The sequence below is a fragment of the Pagrus pagrus genome (genome assembly GCF_965226575.1).
Source record: "Pagrus pagrus genome assembly, chromosome: 3".
NCBI lineage: Eukaryota > Metazoa > Chordata > Actinopteri > Spariformes > Sparidae > Pagrus > Pagrus pagrus.
Genome location: NC_140187.1, coordinates 36013028 through 36037824, shown reverse-complemented (window position 1 = coordinate 36037824; position 24797 = coordinate 36013028). Strand labels below are relative to the sequence as shown.

The 24797-nt window shown below is 41.1% G+C and overlaps 3 protein-coding genes and 1 long non-coding RNA gene across 7 annotated transcripts; 2 read left to right on the top strand and 2 right to left on the bottom strand.

Annotated features, from left to right (window-relative positions):
• Nucleotides 1-1950: 1950 nt before the first annotated feature.
• LOC311254285 lies at nucleotides 1951-4895 on the bottom strand. The gene is made up of 3 exons (XR_014622229.1): nucleotides 4555-4895; nucleotides 3162-3391; nucleotides 1951-2524 (listed from the first exon to the last, which is right to left on the bottom strand). It is a non-coding gene; the product is annotated as an uncharacterized lncRNA (long non-coding RNA).
• A 22-nt stretch (nucleotides 4896-4917) lies between these two features.
• On the top strand, nucleotides 4918-8610 carry LOC311254281 (uncharacterized protein). 2 transcript variants are annotated; one of them, XM_084347971.1, is made up of 6 exons: nucleotides 4918-5415; nucleotides 5679-6462; nucleotides 6587-6761; nucleotides 6913-7063; nucleotides 8179-8368; nucleotides 8546-8610. In XM_084347971.1, exons 1-5 carry the CDS (start codon nucleotides 5064-5066, stop codon nucleotides 8364-8366), a joined length of 1650 nt encoding a protein of 549 aa, XP_084204097.1. In that variant the 5' UTR covers nucleotides 4918-5063; the 3' UTR covers nucleotides 8367-8368; nucleotides 8546-8610. The 2 variants fall into 2 exon arrangements, with proteins under 2 accessions (XP_084204097.1, XP_084204098.1); XM_084347972.1 differs by lacking the exon at nucleotides 6587-6761 and having other exon boundaries at nucleotides 5679-6055.
• Nucleotides 8561-10649, bottom strand: LOC311254282 (uncharacterized protein; the record flags this gene model as incomplete). Its single annotated transcript, XM_084347973.1, has 4 exons — nucleotides 10539-10649; nucleotides 9384-10284; nucleotides 9055-9237; nucleotides 8561-8785 (listed from the first exon to the last, which is right to left on the bottom strand). Exons 1-4 carry the CDS (start codon nucleotides 10544-10546, stop codon nucleotides 8561-8563), a joined length of 1317 nt encoding a protein of 438 aa, XP_084204099.1. The 5' UTR covers nucleotides 10547-10649.
• A 696-nt stretch (nucleotides 10650-11345) lies between these two features.
• Nucleotides 11346-24220, top strand: LOC311254284 (uncharacterized protein). Of its 3 annotated transcripts, none has more exons than XM_084347977.1 (5): nucleotides 11346-12031; nucleotides 13331-13574; nucleotides 20930-21058; nucleotides 22141-22184; nucleotides 24003-24220. In XM_084347977.1, the coding sequence occupies exons 1-5, from the start codon at nucleotides 11962-11964 to the stop codon at nucleotides 24122-24124; spliced, it is 609 nt and encodes a 202-aa protein (XP_084204103.1). In that variant the 5' UTR covers nucleotides 11346-11961; the 3' UTR covers nucleotides 24125-24220. The 3 variants fall into 3 exon arrangements, 2 of the variants coding, with proteins under 2 accessions (XP_084204103.1, XP_084204102.1); XM_084347976.1 differs by having other exon boundaries at nucleotides 11347-12031; nucleotides 22138-22184; XR_014622228.1 differs by having other exon boundaries at nucleotides 11348-12031; nucleotides 22138-22289; nucleotides 24003-24079.
• Nucleotides 24221-24797: the final 577 nt, after the last annotated feature.

Below are 24797 nucleotides of genomic sequence, written 5' to 3'. Positions count from 1 at the left end.
CGACCTGCAACCAAACAGCAGCACACACAGCCAACTCTACCTGTGTGTGACCTATCTGTGTTTGACCAACAACGAAAATATGATGCCAAGTCCCCAGAATATTTAACGTGTGGTTCTGTTAATTGTTACATGTTGTAACAGAGGTTATTTTTGCATTTTTCTTGTTAATAAAAGTATTTCTTTTAAATTTTGGGGTCTTTTTTTATCCTTGTGGTATCGAAAATGGTATCGAGTATCGAATATTTTCCTGAGTATCGGTATTGAGTTGAAAATTTTAGTATCATGACAACCCTAGCCAAAATAGAGTAACATCACGTACAGTACAGACCAAAAGTTTGGACACACCTTCTCATTCAATGAGTTTCCTTTCTTTTCATGACTATTGACATTGTAGATTCACACTGAAGGCATCAAAACTATGAATTAACACATGTGGAAATATGTACTTAACAAAAAAGTGTAAAACAACTGAAAATACGCCTTATATTCTAGTTTCTTCAAAGTGGCCACCTTTTGCTCTGATTACTGCTTTGCACACACTCTGCATTCTCTTGATGAGCTTCAAGAGGTAGTCACCTGAAATGGTTTTCACTTCACAGGTGTGCCCTGTCAGGTTTAATAAGTGGGATTTCTTGCCTTATAAATGGGGTTGGGACCATCAGTTGTGTTGTGCAGAAGTCAGGTGGATACACAGCTGATAGTCCTACTGAATAGACTGTTAGAATTTGTATTATGGCAAGAAAAAAGCAGCTAAGTAAAGAAAAACGAGTGGCCATCATTACTTTAAGAAATGAAGGTCAGTCAGTCCGAAAAATTGGGAAAACTTTGAAAGTGTCCCCAAGTGCAGTCGCAAAAACCATCAAGCGCTACAAAGAAACTGGCTCACATGAGGACCGCCCCAGGAAAGGAAGACCAAGAGTCACCTGCCTCAGAAATCGCAGGTTAACAGCAGCTCAGATTAGAGACCAGGTCAATGCCACACAGAGTTCTAGCAGCAGGCACATCTCTAGAACAACTGTTAAGAGGAGACTGTGTGAATCAGGCCTTCATGGTAGAATAGCTGCTAGGAAACCACTGCTAAGGACAGGCAACAAGCAGAAGAGACTTGTTTGGGCTAAAGAACACAAGGAATGGACATTAGACCAGTGGAAATCTGTGCTTTGGTCTGATGAGTCCAAATTCGAGATCTTTGGTTCCAACCACCGTGTCTTTGTGCGACGCAGAAAAGGTGAACGGATGGACTCTACATGCCTGGTTCCCACCGTGAAGCATGGAGGAGGAGGTGTGATGGTGTGGGGGTGCTTTGCTGGTGACACTGTTGGGGATTTATTCAAAATTGAAGGCATACTGAACCAGCATGGCTACCACAGCATCTTGCAGCGGCATGCTATTCCATCCGGTTTGCGTTTAGTTGGACCATCATTTATTTTTCAACAGGACAATGACCCCAAACACACCTCCAGGCTGTGTAAGGGCTATTTGACCAAGAAGGAGAGTGATGGGGTGCTGCGCCAGATGACCTGGCCTCCACAGTCACCGGACCTGAACCCAATCGAGATGGTTTGGGGTGAGCTGGACCGCAGAGTGAAGGCAAAAGGGCCAACAAGTGCTAAGCATCTCTGGGAACTACTTCAAGACTGTTGGAAGACCATTTCAGGTGACTACCTCTTGAAGCTCATCAAGAGAATGCCAAGAGTGTGCGAAGCAGTAATCAAAGCAAAAGGTGGCTACTTTGAAGAACCTAGAATATAAGACATATTTTCAGTTGTTTCACACTTTTTTGTTAAGTATATAATTCCACATGTGTTAATTCATAGTTTTGATGCCTTCAGTGTGAATCTACAATTTTCATAGTCATGAAAATAAAGAAAACTCTTTGAATGAGAAGGTGTGTCCAAACTTTTGGTCTGTACTGTATATGAAATGTATTGTGTCAGTAAAACTATCAACTCAGAACATAAATGCTTTTTTACTCGTTACTTTTTCTACACTGCTCCTTTAGAGAAACCTTTCATAGTATGAGCTTTTTTCTAGATTGCAATTATTGTTATACTACATTGCTATGATTGTTTGGGATTAGAATTTAAGAAGACAGCTGGAACCTGTATGTTGGTGTCATCATAGTGCATGATTTTCTTCAGGGTGGTTTCGGATAAATGGTCACCATTACCTGTACATACACTATAAAATGTTGTGCTGGTAATCCTGCATTCCCTGTAAGTGCGCCAGTCTTAGGACTTTGCCTGCTGTTTTGTTTTCGCTTCTAGTCTCTCACACTGGTCAGGGTGGATGTTGTGCTTCATGTTGAGGTAAGCCTCTTCACATTTCTCAGCTATGCCAACTGGGTTCTGCTGTCCGAGTGTGGGGTCGTACATGGCAGAGAGTGGCTCTGGCAACTCCTCCGGAAGATCTTATACAAGCTCACACTCTGATGCAGTGTCAGTCTCACTGTCCTCTATGCTGGTTAGAATGGCAGCGTCAGGGGAAATCGAGCGGAGTTCTTGGATGTCTTCATCTGTGAGTTCTAGAGGGAGAGGAAGGAAAGAAACACATTATCTTGGATTATATTAATATAGCACCATGAACATGCCATCATTGGTTGTATTCGGTGTAGACTAATGGATTTATGTGTTCAATACAGCTCTTTTGAATCTTTAAACCTGCTTCACACTAACACAGACCCTGATACAGACTACTACACCACAAACCTGCGTCAGACTACTTTCTTTTTTGTCTATTTTTGCTGTATGTAACGTTCGTGCTGAGTCAGAAGTGAAGTTTGACTTGACTTGAAAGTAAACTTAAACCTCAAGTAATGACAATCATTATTTACTCAGAACTGTGTGTGTATGTTTTTTCTCTCTCTTTCTCTCAATAATTCCTCCTTTCCACTCTTTCCCTCCCTTTCACTCTCTCTCTCATTCTCTTTCCCTCCCTTTCACTCTCTCTCTCATTCTCTCTCACTCTGTCTCCTCTCTTTTCACTCCCTCCCTATCTCTCCTACCCTTTCACTCCCGTTCCTGCTCTCCCTCTGTGTCTCTACCTTTCTCCCACCCTTCATCCTTCCCTGTCACTTCCCTTCCTTTCCCCATCTCCCTCCCTCCCTCACACTCCGACAATGATCATGACTGGCCAGACCCTTTAAGCCCTAATACTGGTACCTCTAGCACTGCTACTGAACGTTCTGACTTTGGCTGGGGCTGCTGTCAGCTTTCCTGTCGAAGGCCTCTGGAATTTGATGTCACTAAGCCTGGCTGGTTTGACCTCTCTCTTTGTCCCTTTCCAGAGGCATTCCCCTGATGTGACTGCTGGCTGTGCTGTTCTCCCCATCCTAACATACAACTCCACCTTAAATAGTATGGCTGCTGAATGACTGCAACAGGATCCTAGGCTGCAATATCAGATAGAAAATTACAATTTTTCTCAATTGTTTACACACATTTACTGGTACTTGGGACACAATGACCTCAACATGAAACTTGTGCACCAACCCCCTGAACCAATTCTGCTAAACTACAAGCACAATTCCTGCTTTACACTCAAATTGCAGTTTTAAAACACACTTTTTTCAGAACACTAAGCGCAATTCACTGCATTTGGCACAATTTCCATGAAGAAAATCTCTTGTTTTCACAAGGAACACACTGTTATTCAAAATTCTAAAGTTAGTTGCCCTACTATGCACACTGACTCATCACATGGGCAAACACCTGTCACACAGTTTTACAATTAGCAATCAGAGCTTTAGCATAAAAGGGCAACATGATGATGCAATGTGGATGAGGTGCTGTGGCCCGACCGAAACAGAAGAGAGGATGCAGCATAGTTTTTTTTTAAAATTTTTTTTACTGTAACTGCAAATTCTTCTGTTGTTTTGTATGTCGACCACTGTATGTGCAACTTTGTGTTGGTTGGGATGCTTTTGTGGGAAAAATAAAATATATTGGTTGGGATGTTTTTGTGGGAAAAATAAAATATATTTGTTACTGTGTATTTGTGTGTTCTGAGTATAAAAACAATATTCTAAAATATTTTACAACACACTTATGTACTGTCTGTAGTAAGTGGAACACTGAACAAAAACGGTGAATGATGAATGGAGAAGAAGTGTTTTCCATTCATCAGTGTTTTACATTGACCACATCAGAGTTCAACTGGTTCTTATAAATGTCTATTCATATGATGGTTTGTGTGTGTCATTTGAAAACAAAATATCATTTTGAGAAGAAATAACATTGTTTTGAATGTAAAGTTTCATTTTGCAGGAGAAGTGAGGGGTTTTGCCCATTGTTTGTGTGTTTTTTGATTTGTGTGTATAGTTCTGAGAGTATGAGGCATGCTTTCAGAAAATGTGTGTAAACAATCGAGAAAAACTGTAAATTGAGTGATAGCTAACATGTTTATAGAGCATAACAATGTCTAACATTGATTGTGCTAATCTGCAATGTCTGTTAATTATCTTACTGTTTCTGGCCTGTGTTATAGGCTACCATCACAATAACTAAACACATGATGTGAAAATAGGCTAGAAAACATTCGATGCAAGTTACTTACCCAGCCATGCAAGTGCAGTTTGCAGTAAAGACGTAGTTGTTTGTTCGACTCACGATAACCCACGCCTGGTACATCCTTGTCATGTGGCCTTGGCGCTGGCTAGGTAAAACTTTGGCTCGCACAACACAAAACTCATCTGATATATCTTTGTATTGCAAGTCTTGGACGTGACCATTTAGAACATAGTTGTAGGCATCTAGCGATTTATATGCCCTAAGTTTTTCTTTACTGTAGACGCTTGGTTTCTCTATGAAGTAAGTGTAAATCTTAGGCCATTCAACAGAGGGTAAACCTGTCACATCGTCCTTCCATTGAGTGAGCGCGTAAGGGTCGGTCAAGATGGTCCCATCTGATAAGGTAAATTTTTTAAAATAACACTCCCGATCCCGTACAGTGAGTGTCTGTACATACTGCGATGAATTCTCACCTTCTTTAGCCATTTTGTGTACGATAACGATAGCCAAACAAGCCTAAACAATACTAGCTAGCTAGCTAACCACTGTGTTCAAATGTTTCTTCTGCCTCCGGTGATCGCCCGCCCACCCGGATGTTTACAATCTGTGAAGGGGTCTATAGATACAGTCGGCAAGCAAGGGAACGCCCACAAAACGTCACATCCGGTTCGCGCCGAGGGGGAAAACAAACCAGTTTCAACAATGCCCAAGAGCTGCTGTGTGCCCTTTTGCACAACAAATAAGATAAAAAACCAACATCTTAAGTTTTATATTTTGCCAAACCGAAGCACAGAGCCTAGGAGAAGAACTCGGTGGCTTCAAGCGATCCGTCGGGAGGATGAGTTAGGCCACCTGTGGGATCCAAAATCCAAACATGTGTACGTCTGTAGTCAGCACTTCGTTACAGGTATGACAACGTTATTCACATAATAACAGTGTTAGATTGTTTCGCAGTTAACATGAATGTTCAATTACTAGTTTTAATATAAGTTAAGTAACTACTACGTTATGCAGGCTACGTTGCCTCGTTACAAAAGCTAACGAGTATACAAAAACACAGCTATGCTAACAACACTGGTGGTAGCTTCCGAGCTTTCTGCAGTTAAAATGTATTTCATTATCTCCCTTTCTATCCCCTTCTCATTTCGTCTGTGAACTGTCTTGCCCTAGGCTTAAAAAACGAGGACATAGCCCACCCAGACTACATACCTTCGCTGTTCCCACATAGAAAGACAAAGTCTCCCAGGTCAGTACTTCAGAGGCTGGAGAGAAGGAGGAAGCGTGAGGGTGTTCAGTCTGCCCAATCAAAATCCCCAACATCAGATGCCCCAGCACCAGAATCCCCAACACCAGAGGCCCCAGCCCCAGAATCCTCAACATCAGAGACCCCAGCACCAGAATCCCCAACATCAGAAGCTCCCATACCTCTTCAGGATTTAGAGAGAGAACAACTTCATGAAGAAATTTATAATTTAAGAAGAGAAAGAGATGAGGCCATGAAGGAGCGAGATGAAGCCATCAGAGAATTGGAGACGTTGAAATTTTCGGTAAACACTGTGAGAGAAAATGACACTAAATGTAAACTCATGACAGGCTTGTCATGGACAGTATTTGACACTCTTCATCAGTACCTGGTACAGTTTGTAAAGTCACAGAAAACATCCAAGCTGTCAACACAAGACCAGCTCTTTATGACTCTGGTGAAACTGCGGCAGAACCCCTCAACCGATTTGATGTGTGGAATATTTGACCTGGCACATAGCACTTTCCTTGATGTATTCTCCCGATGGTTGGATTTGATGTACGCCAAAATTTCTTTTTTGATTAAATGGCCTGATAGAGAGTGTATCAGAAGCACAGTACCAGCAGAGGTTCTCTTCCAGTACCCTAGAGTGACTGCAATTATCGACTGCTTTGAGATCAGAATTGAACACTCAAAGAAGCTGAAAACAAGGTGAGATATTTTTCTTTTTGATAGCATGCATAAAATGTTGGGGTTTTGTAATACTTACCTGGCTGTCTGTGTAAATGTACACAATGTATAGATCAGTATTACTAAAGACTGTCTCTTCTCACAGAGCTATCACCTACTCAAAGTACAAAAACTGGACAACGGTGAAGTACTTCATTGCATGTCACCCATCTGGCTCAATCACATATCTCTCCAAAGGCTGGGGAGGGAGGGCTTCAGATGTGCATATTGTAAGGAACTCGGACTTCTTATCCCAGAAGTTCCACCATGCAGGAGATCAGGTAACAATTTCACTGTATGCTTGATGAACAGTTTTTTTTTTTTTCTAATTCAAGTCTTATTTGTGAGTTTATTATTTACCCATAGTTACCATTTTTGAGTTGCTGGTGAAGTAAAGTAGGGTTTTTTAAGTATTTGTTATGTTTATTTCAGATTTTAGCCGACAGGGGCTTCACTTTGAAGGATGACTTTGCTGTTCTGGGTGCACAGCTCATCACACCGTCTTTCACGAGGGGCCGAAAACAACTGTCAGCCGAAGATGTTGCAAATTCTCGTGTGACTTCGAACATCAGAATTCACATTGGTAAGTATAGAGTCAGCAGTCAGATTCATACAGTATGTACATTTGAATGTTTTTGGTATTCAGAGTGTGCTGCATCATCAAATCACTGTTGCTACTTGCCGCTGACATGGTTCAGATTTCAATTAATCACATCAACGGGTACATGTGTAATCCCTACTTTGTAGGGTGTCTTAAAGGATAACTACCGTTTTTTACAACCTGGACCTTATTTCTAGCAAAATATATGATCATTTACTTACCCAGATAACTTTGGTGTCATTTGGCGTCGTTCGTACGAAATTAGATCCAGTGTAGAGCCGCATATATCCATATAATGCAAGTGATACGGGCACCGAAGCGCAGCCTCTATATAACTCATTATCTGCCACGAAACTAGTTCATTTCAACAATATTTTGTTACGATACGCTAGTGCTATTCCCCTCTGAGTCCGGGCTTGTCTGCTGTCAACATCCGGGGTCTGTAGGCTGATCCACTACCTCTGACCTGGAAGATGTCGTCTCTGAGCTGCGCGCGCACCCGCGACAGCCGGCTTGTTTACCTGTAGCTGCTACTGCTAGTTTGACCCCGGATGTTGATAACAGACGAGCCCGGACTCAGAGGGGAATAGCACTAGCGTATCGTAACAAAATATTGGTGAAATGAACTAGTTTCGTGGCAGATAATGTGTTATATAGAGGCTGTGTGTCGGTGCCCCGTCACTCGCATTATATGGATATACGCGGCGCTACACTGGATGTAATTTCGTCCGAATGACTTCAAATGACACCAAAGTTATCTGGGTGAGTAAATGATCATATATTTTGCTAGAAATAAGGTCCAGGTTGTAAAAAGCGGTAGTTATCCTTTAAGACAACATTTTATCTTAAAAACATGTCATTCTATATTTAAATACATTGAACTATTGTTCACATTTAGTGCAATATCAAGAGAACAGGATAACAGGAAGTTAACAGGGATCTTTCTTCACTTAAACATGAAAAAGAAACACTAATTATAGGACACAATGCAATGATGATATGATATAACGGTCAACTGTGCTACTCCTGTGAAACTCAAACATAACAATGTAGATAAACAGCATTTTAACAACAAATATGTGATATGTGGTCTGCAGAGAGAGTAATTGGTGCCCTGAAGAGCCGGTACCACATTCTGGATGGCCCACTTCCTCTGCGCCTGGTGAAGAGACTGCAGGATGAAAGACAGAAGAGAGAAGAGGCCATGATTGACAGAATTGTGCATGTCTGTGCAGCACTAATGAACTTGTCTGGCAGTGTTATGTACAACAGTCACAGAATCTGAGAGTAAGAACAAAATCTATGTGCAGTAATTTAATAATGAGCATCAGAGAACAATATTTTATGCAACTTTTTTATACAACAAAGAAGTCATTATTGTTCCAATTGTGCCACTTATCAGGTTTCAGTGGAGACATAATGGATCTTTCTAATCAAAACCACCTGTTGTTTGTCTTTCCAAAGGTCCCTGAACTTCTCTCAGTGCTGCTCTGCTGCTGCACACCCTGTCACCCTGCCTGTGATGCCTGTCACCCTGCCTGTGATGCCTGTCACCCTGCCTCTGTTGCCTGACACTCTGCCTCTGTTGCCTGACACTCTGCCTCTGTTGCCTGACACTCTGCCTCTGTTGCCTGATGTTCTGCTGCCACTTGTGTTGCCTGATGGGTCACTCCCTGTGCTGCTTTCGACTGGACTGTGTTCTGCCTACTTAGCAGAAACATATACAGTGCTTAGCGTAAATGAGTACACCCCCTTTGAAAAGTATGTCTGTTTTCATGTTGTAAATAAATGTATAGGCTTTGTGATATTTGATTTTGTACATATAGTCTAGTCTATGTTGATACTGAATGAAATAGCTATAATATGCTTCAAAATGAATTGGTAAATAAATAAAAATAAATAAATATGTAACTCTCAGTCACAGTGACTTATTTGTTGCCATTTTTACACTGATAGGATATTCAACCACCTACCTGTGCATCTTTCAGCTCCTGAAGTTTGTGGAGTATGTGTTGTGACCAAAATGTTTGCATCACATTAATGGCACCACTGATGAAGTCCTCATCTCTTTGTACTCTGAATATCAGGCAGGTCTGAGGAGTCCAAGTGATGAAGTCTGCATACACCCGTTTGGTAACAAACATCTGCATTTGGACCTATCAAATGCAATGCAATCATCATAACACTAATATTTACATTATAGATAGTATGCCATCTGTGGATAATTATCTTGGATAATTGCACAAAATGTTGCAGACTTATTAGAGGTGTGCAGGTATATGCAGGTGAAATATTGAAATACCTGAGTGAAATATGCATGGCTCCTCTTTAAGCTTGTCAGGCTTTCCAGATGTCCTCTTTTGTCCTCAAGCCACTGTTGGTACCCAGTAGAGGTGTCTTGCCCCCACCTGTAAGGACACTTAGCCTCTATAACACCCTCACCACAGCAGTCACAGGAAACATAGCCATCACATGAAACCCCCAGGTATGGCATAGTTTGGCAGATGCGGAAGCCAGCCTTTCTGATGACCAGGTTCTGATGTGGTGCATCTACTGGGGCACAGATGTAAATGGTGGAGGACAGGTTGGCTGTGGGACTCCCAGCTCCAAGAGTATATTGATAAGTGTCAATGGCATCTTGCTCATGGTGTCTCCCCCACTGAATCCAGGGCTTCATTATTGGCCTGTGCCTTTGTTCACATATGGTGTTGATCAGTGACTTGCTAGGATGTTCTGTAGCTGTTAAGACACGGTGGGCTATGGAGCCTGTAATGCGACCAACCCGCTCTTGATGCCATTGCACACAGGATGCCTGAAGGATGGTTGCTCTCTCCACATTTTCAATCTCCTCCTCAGTCACCTCATGTTGGCTGAAACACCATGGCTTCTTAAAAGGCCTGGAAAAATCCATGAAACTATTTAATACCACAGCGTCAGGTGATCTGTCAGCCAGCATAGTGAGGAACTGCTGCTGCTGTGATAAAGAGGCTTTTGGGATAGGGGCTTTCCTTTTCCTTTTTTTTGAGGCCTTGTCCTCTGTGTAAAAAGTTGTCTCTGCAACAAGGGCAGGCTCAATCTTTTTCACACATGTCTTGTTCCACTCACAGGCTTTGCTTGTGCATGGCACTTTGTTGATCCCCATGCGGACACAAGCCTCTAATTTAAAAAGAACAGCAGCCACATGGGAACAACTTTCACCAAGACTGAAAAGGAAGGAAAGAAATATCCATTAGCTCTAGATCACTAAAAAATATTGGGACTAAGATTTTACATATAGGCCTACTGCCCGTCCAAAAGAAATGTCACCAGGTGGTGACATTTCTTTTGGAAACATTTTGATATATTTGGACGTATTTATGGCACACACACACACACACAGAGAGAGAGAGAGAGAGAGAGAGAGAGAGAGAGAGAGAGAGAGAGAGAAACAAATCAATGAACACATTCACAAACGTACCCTGCCATGCAGTTGCAGTGGGCAGCGATGATAGTACCCTCTCCCTTTACTGCGACCCACGTCTGGTGCGACTTCTCTGTCACCCTCCAGGACGGCTTTACATCACTTCGGAACAGGTAGGTATCCGAGGAAGGTAGTTTATGGTGAAGCACAACTCCAACAAAGCCACTTGAAAAAAAGTTGTGTGCCTCCAGGGACCGATAGTTCTTTAGGCTGCTGTGTGTGTAAATCCCTGCGTGATATACCGAGTCGTCAATAACCAATATGTATGCAGCTCATGATGGCTATTAAGCAATAACAACCACTGTTTGGTGAACAAATTCACTAAAACGTGCTAATTTCCTTGTCAGACATAGAAATTATGTGAGGTTTAATTAATCAGTTAACATGATTTTGCCTCTTACCGGGTGATTCAACCAGGTAGCAGAAGATGTCAGGGAATGACACTTCAGGCCATTCAGTAGGATCATTCGTCCACTCTTTAATAAGATACGGACAAGAATCCGATCCTATCAAAGTAATTTTTTTAACGTACCTCTCCCTGTCAATGGGCTGCAATGACTCAATGTATGACATGTTCGTTTAGCATTAATATCAAAACTTTAAATCCGCGCGCTTACAGTGCTCCGGCCGAGGGGGAAAGGATTGTTTTCCCCCTCGAAATGCCCCGCCCCCAACTGTGACGCGACTGTGACGCGACGCCGACTGTATGTATTCCTGGGGTCGTTGCTGTAGAAACGATTATGGGTGCAACTTACGGTTATTACATGATTAAGGCATCATGGGGGCTAGGAATAAGGTGAATAGAATATGGATGTATTGTGTGGGACTCATGGATGTATTATTAGTGGATACCATCCATGGTGGGACTGAGTGAGGACAATGCTGGGGTGCCTTAAATCTGCATACTTTTACATCGACTGCACTGCTTTTTGTTTTGTTTTTTTATTTTTAAAGTCTGATTGATTGAGTGATGTCATTACCTAACCCTCCACAAACTGCATTAATTCTCTACTCGACCGCAGTCAGGTGACAATAGTAGCAAACCGGAACAGCTCCTCCCAGACGTCTCAAATGTTTCATTGGCTTTTGAACAGAAAGCTTTTATTTTGAAACCTGCAGCAGGAAGTATGTGGGATTTTGCAGCTGACTTGTCGCTGAGCTGTCAGTTCATAATAAAGCTGAGTTAGACCGTCGGAGGCAAACAAAGGCAGAGCCACAACAGCGCAGCTCCACAGGTGATCAGCAGCTATTTGTAAAATTAGATCTATGAATCTTCGTCAGGACCCCTAACCTCAGAGAGAAAAATACAGGCAAACCAGCACACGCTTTGGATTTTGGAATAGCCTACTACTTTTATTTATTTTATTTGTTCGTTTGTTTTTTTGCATTTTTAATATGATTTTTTAATGTTTCATGTGTAATGGCTAATGTGTCGTCGACTAATGTGGGAGTTCTGTTTCTCATCGTAGTCACAGCATCTTTGGCAAACGGTGAGTAGAGCTAATGTTAGACTTAAGGTTATACGGTTGGTCTTTTATTGTGGAGCGTTATACATAGTGTTCACATAGACCAGTTGTACACATAAAGATGGCACAAATACTGTATGTTGTATAGTTAACTGAAAAATTGGTGATGAAGATGGACACATGAACACATTAATCAAGACATGCAATTAGCCTGTTACGTTTTAGCTAACTGTGTGTAATAAGAACTGTTAAAGCAATATTATTTTAACATTCCGAAGGATGTGGAAACATTATGAGACACTCTAAGAGATCACAATCCGCTTTTGCATATATCCAACATATACAATTTACATCAGAGTAAAATTGTAAAAGTCTCAGGATTGCTGCAATTGACTATTATCTTTATGTCTATTTTTCTTCAAATAATTGATTAGGCTACTTGTTGAATCTAGCAGATAGAAATGACAAATGCTCAGGTCAGGTAACCAGAGCCCAAAGTGAGGTCTTAGAAGAGATAATCACCGTTTTTTGGTTGTGACCTGCAAATGTTTGGTATCCTTACTGTTTAAATTACTTAAATTTACAATTGCAATTACAGTCACTTGGGTTTCATTAGTTCTATTAATTTTAATTTCTACCACTATAATAATAATAATAATAATAATAATAATAATAATAACAATAATAATAATAATAATCATTTCATTCTAACATAGATTTGGTCATAACTGTGAAAGTTAAAAGTAATCCCGGAGCTCTCCTCCTATCTGTAGACTGCTCCTAATCAGAGCAGAAGATGTGACTCCAGGTGTGGATGTGCACCAGACTCTTTTTTCCAGAGCTAGCCTGCTCTGAGCAGCTGAACAGCAGCTCTGCCTGGTTGTACATTCTGGCCCTGAAACATCAGTATCTTTGCTGTTTACATTACTTCAACAATTAATTACAAGTTGACTAGTCGATGAATGAGTTCAGCGCTTGCCACAGAATTTGCAGCCAGTATTACAGTCATTGAGGTTGGATTAACTATAATAATCTCAATTTTCACAAAAAAATTAAAAATAAATAATCTTATTGTTATTAAACTAAAGATTTGGTCATAGCTACAAAAGGTAGCACAGGTCACCTTTCAGATCTCCTATTCCTTCCATATGACTTAGATATCCTTACACATGGTCTGGTCATCTTAAGCCAGTGACTTCACTGACACACCATATGTCCACACAGTGGGGTAGAACTGGCACTTTTACACTCAGTTATTTAATCTCATACCAAAGATATGAGAGGGAGTTCTTGAACGCTTCTCAAATTGCTTTGTCCCTGCAGGTTCCTCATCTAGCAAAGATGTAAACCAGAGGAGCGAGGTGGAAGCCTTCAAGCTGAACATGCTTCGTCCCAGCCGTGTGGACAACCTCAGTGGTGATGCCTCTCAAGTTGAAGAGAAACCATGCTCTGGTTGTGACCCACCAGGGGTCAGAAGGCGTGCAAAGAGATGCACGTGCTACACTTACAAAGACAAGGAGTGTGTGTATTACTGCCATCTGGACATCATCTGGATCAACACACCAGAGTAAGAGTCATTCTCCAAACATCCACAGTCTGCATTATTATCGTTTTAAAGTTTACTGTATTATATAGTGTCATGTTATGATCCCTCAATTGTTCACTGTAGTCACAACTCATCCTATGGTCTTGAATTATAGACCTTATGGTTTTGAGGTTCAGTCTTGTGCTCGAAAGCATTCATGAGGTATGCTGTATGAGACACAAAAATGTAAGTTATGGAGAAAGGCAAGCCCTAAGATTTGTGTTAAAGAAGTACTCTTCATTTTTACGCCATGAACGGATTTGGGGGAACTTAGCTGAAAAGCAAACTAGGCTTTTTCTTCATATATCAGTATTTTCCTGTGACTTGTGAACTGAAAAGATTTGTTGTAATCCGAAGCAGTCTAGACCCTGAGCTCTCAGGTATTTTAATTCTACTGAGGATTTAGTTGGTGTTAGTAGTTGCCAGTGGGCGGCAGAAGGATCCACAAGATGTTTTGATTGATAACCATACAAATTTAGATAGAAGGAACCCATATCAAATTTGTAAAATTCTTTTTATTCTGCTGCCAGTTTACTTAAAATAGTCTGATAATGGTCTAGCAACCAAAACTACTGAGCTACTCTCTGGTTTTGAGTAGCCAAGACCACTATTTTCCTTTGTGTGTTATTCAGACATTCTGCATTCTTGTTAGTTTTGTTACTATTTCAGATCAGCTTGACAATCTGCAAACGTGAAACCTCAAAATATTTCACGTGACTTGCCACAGGCTGGAAACTTCAGTCCCTTTGAACTGTTTTTATCTCTGGCTTGAACAAAGACAACAACTACAAAACCTTGTTTTCCACCTGCGGTAAAAGACACCAATATATCCGTCATCCTTCTCCTATCAGTTGTTTGATTACCAAGCTTTTGACTGTGGGGTGGTCACCAGTGCTACAAAGTTCAAGTTTTCACTGCAGAGAGCAGTGCAGCAACTGTTTGCTGCAGAAAAGAGCTTGGCATAAAGTGGGTACACAAGCTCGGACATGCATTGAGGGTGTAAATATTGTTTTTTCAAATCATCCTGAATCCTGAGTAACTTATTGCCACCTAAAACGATGGTAATTTATGTGGTGTGCTATACCAGAATGGGAATTGGTGCTGCCAGACCTTTCTCTAGCTCTGACACATTGCTGTGAAAGTAGGTCTGGCTATGTGAGAATAGCAGCAGACTAATGGAGATATCCAGGTTCGCAGGCACGGAGGAGACAAGGCTGGCAGGTTGGTTGAGATGTTTGTGGTGGAGGAAGCGGGCTAGCTGGCACAGGAGAATCGGAAGCACAAGAGAGAATAACAAAAGAATAAGAAAAATCAGAATGACCACTGAAGGTGACTACATGATGTAGCGAAGACAGGGTTGATACACTGCAGCATAAGATAATGATTGGCAGGTGCGCCAGTTCTGCACACTCAGAAGCAGGAAGGAGGTAGACACACTTGTGCCACGCAAACAACACAGAGAATCACACACACACAGGAAGAACACAGGGGACAAGAGGGTAGAGGGAAAACTCATGGAAACACTGGGAGAACACATGACTCATAATAGGACCCTGACAATCTCAGCAACAGCGAAATTTACCATTCCTATGACCAAGGACGCTGTGGCCTGATAGGGCTTTTTTCCCTCAGTAATGCCTCACATATGAAGCCAAAAACTGTGTGGGAGCTACCATGTAAATGTATCTTCCTTCAGTAACTATACATCATATAAAGTGAATCAAGCCTTTCCCTCCTCTGCTGTCATTTGGTGTGCAAATATATTGAAGACATCAATAGCTATGATGAGTCACAGAAGGCTGAAGCTCCTATTTAGACTAAGCATGAAACAAAAGTTGTGTATTTTTTCACTTCACTGTTTGGAAAGTTAAAAATCTACTTGTTAGCAGTATAGTGCAGACCATACATGCTCTGCACCTGTGCATTTGTTTCTCAACTATAATTTCATAGCTCCATATTTTATGTTCTTAAATTGAACAGTATGTTTTACCATATGGTCTATAGTCTATATAGTTATCCCTGGACAATAAGATTTAGGATGTATTTTCAAATAAATTATTGACATTTGTCAAGAACCAATACTTTAACATAAAGCTGCAGCTTTATGATGGTTCATGTGGGAGCCGACATGTCAAAAGGTGAAAATATTTGGATTGTACGATGAAAATTAACAACCTGAGGTTTTATGCTTCTCAGGGGACATATTCTAAAGCACCTGCAGCTGTTACGTCAAGTTGACCCGTTTGACTTTACTCCCCTGACTATTGAAGTTTGTTATACCTGTTGTGATTTGTCATGCTTGATGTAAGAACAGTATTTTCCTCTCAGTTTTCAGTGGCAGATTCTTTTGAACTAGGTTAACCATGCGAATGTACTGCAATAATTGATTTAGATTTTGTTACTACTGAGCATTTCATTCTTCTTAAAAGTTTCCTGTGGATTTTTTGACGAGTAATTATCTCATTGCTTAGTGTTTTTCAAAAGTGGGGTCCATGTATTATCTGTATTGTGCAACCACACAAGGAAGCACATGCGCTAGCTTCCTAGAAACAGTAATGTACCAGCAAATGTAGCAATGCAACAAGAAGAAGCCTGGAATGCAAAATATTGTACTTTCTCTATACAAAATATGGCTTACACATTAAAACGTAATTGACACCCTAGACTGTAGTTCTACAGATTTTTACCTCTTTCGCCAAATTACATTTTTGTCATGGCATCTCATCCAGAAATAGATAATAAATGAATGTCGCCAAAACAGCAAAGAAAGTTACACATTAACAGCTTTCCTTAAGAATCTCTATCAGTCAATCATCCGATGTTCATGTTCATGATGTTCATGATGGTGCCCATATGAGTTAAAACAATTTTGATTGGTAAAAATCTATAATGCATGCAAGTCAAGTACAAGGTCAGAATTATCTGCATCAGTGCATATGAGGTTGACTGGGAGATCAGCAGGATAAACAGATACTGGCTAAACAAAGCTTCAAAATCCTTTCATCCTCTCAAAGCAGAGCACTTGATTAAGTGTGTTCAAGCAGAGTACAAACTGAAAGAAGAGCACATTGCATCCCTTCACTGATTCGCTGAAAAGTTTGGTCATCAGAATACATTGAAAAATAATATGATCCATGCATCCATTCCATACAGCATATCTGCTTCATCCTGTTTAGAGTTAAATGCAAGGAAAGAAACTGAAATAACAGAAATAGTGTAAGAATAACATGACACTTGCCATTTATCAACACCCATTGTTCCACGGAAGCATTCTATATTTACAGTAATTATTACCAAGTATTGCAGTGAAGTTGCCTCAGTATACTGATACAGTTGCTAAGAGCTCTTTGATTGGTTAGAGAAGTTCATTTAATTTCTGTTGCATTTGTCATGTTGCTTTCTTGCCTTAATGGTACATGGCACAGCTAGGTCAGTATTAGAAAGAAAACCAAGTCCTTTGGTTGCAGTCAGTCTCCTCTTCAGGAAGTCTGGAGTCAGCCCCCTGCTGAGTCTGTTTGTCATAGTGGAGGGAGGTGAGGTTACGCACCATGGCATCAGGGACATTCCCATTTGATTTGTATCACTATGAAATTGGCAGATCAACAGGACAAATTCCCAATCGGGAACACAGCGGGTTAATATAAAGGAGTCTCTCATGAAAATAGGGAGTGTTGGCAGCTTAGTAACATTCATCAGGTAACAGAGTAGCTTACTGATTCAGCTTTTTGCCATAGTTGTGGCCAGTGAATGAAGAATACTAACACTTTAGAATGATGTACTTGATTCATTTTTACCTCAAGAAAAAGTGGTTTAGATAGTCTGGCTAAACTGTTGACTTGTTTCCCACCTGTCTGATCATCTGACTGAAAACTGGAATTATCCTTTAACCTGTTTTGTTAAATAACTTCTAGTATTTTTTCGCAGGGCTTTAGATACAATTGAGGAACCCCCTTTTCTCCCTAGATATGGGAGTCTAAACAAACATTGTATTTTTCATGCCACTTTAGTCATCAGACTCTACTGTAGTTGGGATGGTGGTATTTTCGGAGATCCTTAGTAGAGCTGTGTTTACTATGAAGCTTTCACATTTGTTTTTTTAACACCAATACCAACATTTAACATACCAAAAGGATGCTCATGTGCAGTACAAACAAACAAATCCATCCATTCATAGGGTGTTTTCACACCTACCTCCTCTGGTCAGGACTTTCGGTTTGTGTGAAACCTCCCGGTTCGGACCAAACAGCCGGGCCTTGTGTCACAGATTTGACAAAAGGTTAGGACCCAAATGCAGAATCACATGGGAGGCAGGCAGGTTCAAGAAACAAAAGTGAACTTTTAATGAAAAGCTGAATAAACCAAAAAAACAAAGAAACCAAAAGTGCAAAGTTATAACACAAAAGCTTAAACAAAGAAGCAAAAAATGACAATAGAGTCCAAAGAGGTTGGGGGTGGAGGGGTCTGGAGGTGGGACAGAGTCAGTCTTGGGGGAGACCAGAAGGTCGGGATGAGGGTCCTCTGGAGGCCTGGTGGGAGGCTGGTGGTGAAGGCATGGGCGAAAGTCGGCCGGGACGTTTTTTGCTAGAACTGGAACAGGAGTCAGCAGTGCCAAGTCACTGTCTGGTGCTGACAGAGGACCAGGAACAGGAGTTGGCCAGGCCGCCAACCAAGGGACAGGAACAGGTGGTGTCGGCCGGGCTGGGCAGGTTTGGCTCTGGGGTGCTGGGCAGCGGCAAATAACAGCAGACCAGGATGTCAGGGAGCCAGGATTTGGTCGATGACCTTGCTTTCTTGGGGGAGGCACTTTGTAGGCTATGCAGGTTCCCCTGAACAGAGACACTTGGGGACTGTTGAAGGTGTCAGCAGTCCTAGACTGGGGACTAGCAAGCCCTAGAGCCGACAGGAGGCTAGCCGGCTGATGGCCAGCAAACACTGGAGCAGACTGGAAGTTAGCAGCCTGGTGGCTAGCTGACATTGGAGCTGACGGTAGGCTAGTAGGCGGGTGGCTAGCAGGCACTTTAAGACTCACCCACATACCCTGAAACCATACTAGATTTTTCACCAGCTCCAGTAATTTGTCTGCTGGGTCCATATTTGGGTCAGATCGTTCTGTCACAGTTTTGAGAAAAGGTACACATGTGCTTACATAGAGGCTGCTGGCAGCAGAGAAACCCCTCCCTGCAGATCATCACACAAGTCTATCATCCTTCTAACTTCATTGTTGCAGAATAAGCAACATCCCGCTTATCCAGGAACACATGAAATCCCAGCCTACGTTATAAATTCATGAGGTTGTTTTAAAGATCAGCTATATCTGTGATTAGAAAAAAGTGTAGAAGATGAGCAGAAGTGACCAGCGCAGAGAAAAATCTTTCCGAACAGCACTTCAACCACTACCTTTGGAGCGGACAGTGCACAGTTGCTAGGGCAAAGTGTGCTATTTATGAGCAGTGCAGCTCCGTGACTGGCACTGAAGAGTTGAGAATATTCCAAATTCTATGCGAGTCCAAAAACTGCTAGAAAAACACAATTTGAGCAGAAATCACTGGCAGTGCACTGGCTGGGATGAAGGGCTTGTGTGGTGAGAAAAGAAAATGCTGCACATGACTGAACACTTAGTGAATTTGTCAATGTCTTAACAGAACCAAATTTTGCTTAATACAAGTTTATGTTTAAGCTGTCTTGGCAAAATACCTTGTCATATGTCACACAATATTAACCTAGGTTTAATATGCTCTATTTTAATTTTTTGATGTGGCATATTTTACCAATGGACATTTTGAGCATTCAGGCTATTGATAGTTTAGTGGGAGGCAGCCTACATAGGCCTGAGGTGATGACGACAGGACGTGAGTATGTCATGTAAAGTTCTTAAGTTTGCTTGCATAATTGCAGTGTGAAACCAAAACCAGATCAAATGTATACAATGTTACAAAAACATGAAACGCTCTTTCAGGTGTGAGGCTTTAAAGGAATAGTTCACTCTAAAAAAAAATTCATTATCGACCCACCCACATGCTGATGAGAAGTCCGGTGTAGTTTCTTATTCCTCAAAGTGCAGCTGGAGACCTGCGGTGCTTCCCTCCGGCAGGAGTAATCCATATAACGAGCCTAGGTGGCGACCCAGGGGAAAATGTCCATAAAACTATACAAAAACTAAACTAATATTCCTCAATACTGCTCGTCCGCTGCAATCCAAGTGTCCTGAAGTGGCGACATCCAGAGTTTACTCGAAACGACGTCATTTAGTAAATTTTTACAGCCTAAACAGTCACTATGCTATGTTTACACGGAGGCACGCTCCGCGTTCACCCGAGTCTCCCTCGCAGCCGATTGCACTACGGAAGCCGCGCCAGACAGATGAACGAGACTTGCGAGTATTTACATGCTGCTGTGAGTGTCAAAGTTTCAAATCACAAGTGCAGCAGATCCCTCTTGTCCGCAGAGCGTGCCTCTGTGTAAACATAGCATAGTGACTGTTTAGGCTGTAAAAATGTACTAAATTACGTCGTTTCGAGTAAACTCTGGATGTCGCCACTTCAGGACACTTGGATTGCAGCAGATGAGCATTATGGAGGAATATTACAAAGTTTTTGTGTAGTTTTATGGACATTTTCCCCTGGGTCGCCACCTAGGCTCGTTATATGGATTACTACTGCCGGAGGGAAGCACCGCGGGTCTCCAGCTGCACTTTGAGGAATAAGAAACTACACTGGACTTCTCATCAGCATGTGGGTGAGTCGATAATGACTGAATTTTGTTTTAGAGTGAACTATTCCTTTAATGACGTTTTTTTTCTAAATCACCTGGGTTATCAGCCTAAATCACAGTGGGAAGTTCATTGGCATCATCTAAGATAAATTTTGGCTTCAAAGCCTTGAACCTTTACAACTTCTACCTTTTTCTGCCACCTGCCTTTGGCAACCTTATGTGAAAGGGAATGTTGGTTTGATTACATTAAATCTAATAATGTGATGAATTTAAAATAGACTGAGTTACCAGTTTTGTAGGTACACTGTATACAACCCAACAACCGTTCTGTAAGAAATTAAACCACTACAAAGCGTTTTTTCAATTGTTGTAAACAGTTTTTAGAGTTGTACTTGACTATCTTGCATCCAAATGGTGGACGACAAAAAATTCAAAACACCTCACAGTATAATGTGGCCCAGTATAACACTGTCACTGGCAACTGCTTCTTGAATCAATTCCACTCTGATGCATTGTCAGTAATGAACATTATAACCCTCTGCTTCAAGGCTGAACACATGAAGTGTAATGTCAGGGGTTCCTATATATGTGGTCACTCAGTGTACTCTATATGTGTGTGTTTTTAGGCATACTGTACCATATGGTATGTCCAGTTACAAGGGATCCCTGCGTATGAAGCGCTCGGCCGGGACTGCTCAGCGCTGTGTGTGTACACTGCATAGTGACTCCGCCTGCAGCAGCTTCTGCATGGACAGGTAACTGTACCACACAAATGCAATGTGTAGTGGAAATTTCAAGAAGTATTTGTCATGAATAATACAAGATTGTTGTTTTTAAGGAGATGTAAACAATACGATAGACCCTGAATACAGACATATTGAATTTGAATTACATATGTCCATCAAAATCTGATCAAATATGTACTCTTTGCTTGAAATCAGTGGAGCAACTTTTTAGTTGCAGGTAACCATAGCAACAATGCTTACCCTGAACCATTTGAAGGATAGGCTCTGAGTTTTTCATATGGGCATGCTCATATGATGCTCATATGAGTACTCAAAGAGTTACTGGCCACAATAATCATTTCTCCTGGCCATACCAAACCCCCAGGACGAGCACAAGGATTTAAAGCTATTTTCTAGTAGTGACCAAACCATGTTATTACAACATAAAGTGATGTACACTGATCCAAAATGACTTTATCCTATAAGCTTACATTGTGAAAGGAGCAGCTGTAAAATGATGGATAATTTTTTTGAGCATCACAACCCCAGTGTAATGACTCGTTTCACTATCAGAATTGGAACCAGATGTAATGTTGGTGCGAAGTTCAAACAAAACTTAAAAGTAAACATGTTTGTAACGCTGTGATCCTACCCTCTCACTGAAGTTACATTGTGAATTATTGTGTATATTATGGTCACTGTTTGTTTGTTTATTGTCTTCAATGCATGCACCTTATTCACCAAGAAAAAATCCTTATCGGTGTAAAATCCCTCTTGGCAATAAATCTGTTTCTGATTCTGATTTCTGATTCCGATTCTGAAGACACAAGCGATTGGGGGGGCGGGGGGCGGGGGGGGGGGGCGGGGGGAGGGAATGGTGTCTGTAAGGTAAAAAGGTTACATCTTGTTGCTTTCATCTAAGCTTTGGTTAATGGCTTACATGCAGGCATAAATACATTTGTTATAAGTTGTTACAATTAAGGAAAAAGTGTTTGAAGAAAAGACTGTTTTTCATGTTCATGTTAGTCTTTACTGTGTGGTAAATTATGTCTAAGCCAGCAACACTTAATCAGATGTGGCCTTGATTAGATGTAATTTTTTTTCCCCAGCAGGCAGAGGAGACCATCACCAGCAGCGTCAGCAGCAACTGTGCATAGTGAGCTTGCTATGAAATGAACATTTAAGTGACATGCTCATCATCTGAAAGGTGGACATTCGTTGTCTTTACATAAGGCAACCCCTTTCTTTGGAAAAATAGCATGTATGTCTACAGTCATGGTTCAAAGTTTACATACACTTGTAAAGAACATGTGTATCATGGCAGTCTTGAGTTCCAATGATTTCTACAACTCTCATTTTTCTGTGAAGGAATGAGTGGAACACTACTCATTCATGAAGTTTCGGTCAATAATGAATTTATCATAGGTCTTCTGAAAATGTGACCAAATCTTCTGGGTCAGAAATATACATACAGTAATTTAAGTATTTCGTTAAATGTCCCTTGGTCATTTTCAACTGAATTAAGTTCTTTTGATAACTGTCCACAAGCTTCCTCTCGCTGAATTTTTAACCACTCCTCTTGACAGAATAGGTGAAGTTCAACTACATTTGTTGGCTTTCCGGCACAGATTTGTTTCTTCAGACAAGTTAACATTCCTTTAACACTTTTGATGTGTGTTTGGGATCCTTGTCCAGTAGGAGCCCAACTGCACACAAGAGCCAATCTTCTGGCTGATGATTTTAGGTTTCCCTGAAGAATTTGGAGATAATCCTCCTTCTTCATTATTCCATTTACTTTCTTTAGAGCACCAGATCCACTGGCAGCAAAACAGCCCCACAGCATAATACTACCACCACCATGCTTGACAATAGGTATGGTGTTCTTAGGGCCTCACCTTCTCACCTCTAAACATATAACTGGTCATTGTGGTCAAACAGCTTAATTTTTGTTTCATCTGACCAGAGTTTTCCTCCAAAAGGTTTTTTCTTTGTCCATGTGATCAGCAGCAAACTTCAGTTGAGCTTTAAGGTGCCACATTTGAAACAAGGGCTTCTTTCTTGCACGGCAGCCTCTCAGTCCATGGTAATGCAAAACATGCTTTACTGCAGACACTGACACCGGTCTTCCAGCAGCTTCTACTCCATTGCGGACTTGCCTTTTGGTGGTTTTTGGTTGACTCTTGGCCATACTGATCAATATCTCTCAGAAGCAAGCAGGTGATAGTTCTCGTTTTCTTCTGATTGTGGCAGTGACATAACTGTGCTATGCACTTTATACTGGCAAACAGTTGTCTGTACAGTTGATCTTGAGACCTGAAATGGAAAAGTGACTTGTTCAAATCAATAATGCACCCTTTTTAGATCAATGCTGAGCTCCTTAGACTTTCCCATATCAGTGTTTGTGGCCCATGGGTGTATCAAACAAGCCCTATTAAAATGGGCCCAGAAAAATCATCAGCCATTACCAATCATAATCACTCAGAGGAAGTTAAGAGGCCATGCTACAAAGAAAATTTGATTGACTCAACTCTGTAAAATCAACAAAATTGATTGTTCAAGTTGCTGTGTGTATATATTTGATAGATTTGGTCACATTTACAGAAATTGTATAATAAATTCATAATTGAACCAAAATTCATTAGTGTTTTTGTGACAAAGTAGTATGTGTTCTACTCATTCCATCACAGAAAAATTAGTGTTGTAGAAATCATTGGAATTCTAGACTGCCATGATATATGTGTTCTTTACAAGTGTATGTATACTTTTGACCACGACTGTATGTTTCTGTAGATGGACACGTGTTTGTAGTGCCTTGACATCAGACTGATGGATAAATAACCACAAAGATGTTGAAGGCAAGGGGTACAAGCAGTGTCTCTCACCCTGTGTCTGTTCGGCAAGCGTGAACAATGTTTTTCATTTTCTGTCATAACTGCAAATTGTTTACATGGACTGTTTGTGTCGAACATTAAAGACTTTGGTAGAGCATGTTGCTCACTCGTGTCCATGCCGTGTGATGTGGGGGCCATTTCAATAACTGCTGCCATCCAACTCCACCACCTCAACCTACAGGGATCCCTCACCACAAGAAACTAACTCCACAGGGACAACATTTAACCTGCCTGTCTACGTCAGCATACACTCACAGCCAGTAATAGTAATAAAGTAATAAAGTAATTGTTGACATTGTGATCTCGTTGATCTGCTCTGTACATGCGACATCTATTGCACGTCTGTCCGTCCTGGGAGAGGGATCCCTCCTCTGTGGCTCTTCCTGAGGTTTCTTCCGCATTTTTTTTTTCCCTGTTAAAAGGGCTTTTTTTTGGGGCAAGTTTTTCCTCACTCGAATCGAGGGTCGAAGGACAGAGGGTGTCGTCTCTGTACAGATTGTAAAGCCCTCTGAGGCAAACTGTGATTTGTGAATTTGGGCTATACAAATAAAATTTGATTTGATTTGATTTGATTTAATTGAGCTCACTAATTGTCACAGTCAAATAAACATCAAGCGTAATATTTTGGTTATTAGTTTGTTCCCTTTATAAAGTAAGGTGGGCATCTCTGTGTTCCCCAAAGAACACAACCCATTACTCATTTTTAGTTTGACAGAAGCAATACATGGATTCCTTGCTTTACATTTTAAATATTCTGATGCACTGCAAAATAGTGGAAGCATTTCTGATATGGTACTTTGAGTCTTTTTTTCATGCTGCTTTCTTCTTCTAATCCACACATTTCAGAGGGAATTAGTGTAATTTTTACTCAACTAAAA

Bases quoted from the DNA above. Each gene is read 5' to 3' on its own strand.
- LOC311254281 (XM_084347971.1), top strand. From the start codon at position 5,064: ATGTTTCTTCTGCCTCCGGTGATCGCCCGCCCACCCGGATGTTTACAA. The intron at 5,416-5,678 runs GTATGACAACGT...GTCTTGCCCTAG, and splicing joins TAGTCAGCACTTCGTTACAG to GCTTAAAAAACGAGGACATA. The intron at 6,762-6,912 runs GTAACAATTTCA...TGTTTATTTCAG, and splicing joins TCCACCATGCAGGAGATCAG to ATTTTAGCCGACAGGGGCTT.
- LOC311254284 (XM_084347976.1), top strand. From the start codon at position 11,962: ATGGCTAATGTGTCGTCGACTAATGTGGGAGTTCTGTTTCTCATCGTA. The intron at 13,575-20,929 runs GTAAGAGTCATT...GTGTGTTTTTAG, and splicing joins ATCTGGATCAACACACCAGA to GCATACTGTACCATATGGTA. The intron at 21,059-22,137 runs GTAACTGTACCA...TTTTTTCCCCAG, and splicing joins AGCAGCTTCTGCATGGACAG to CAGGCAGAGGAGACCATCAC.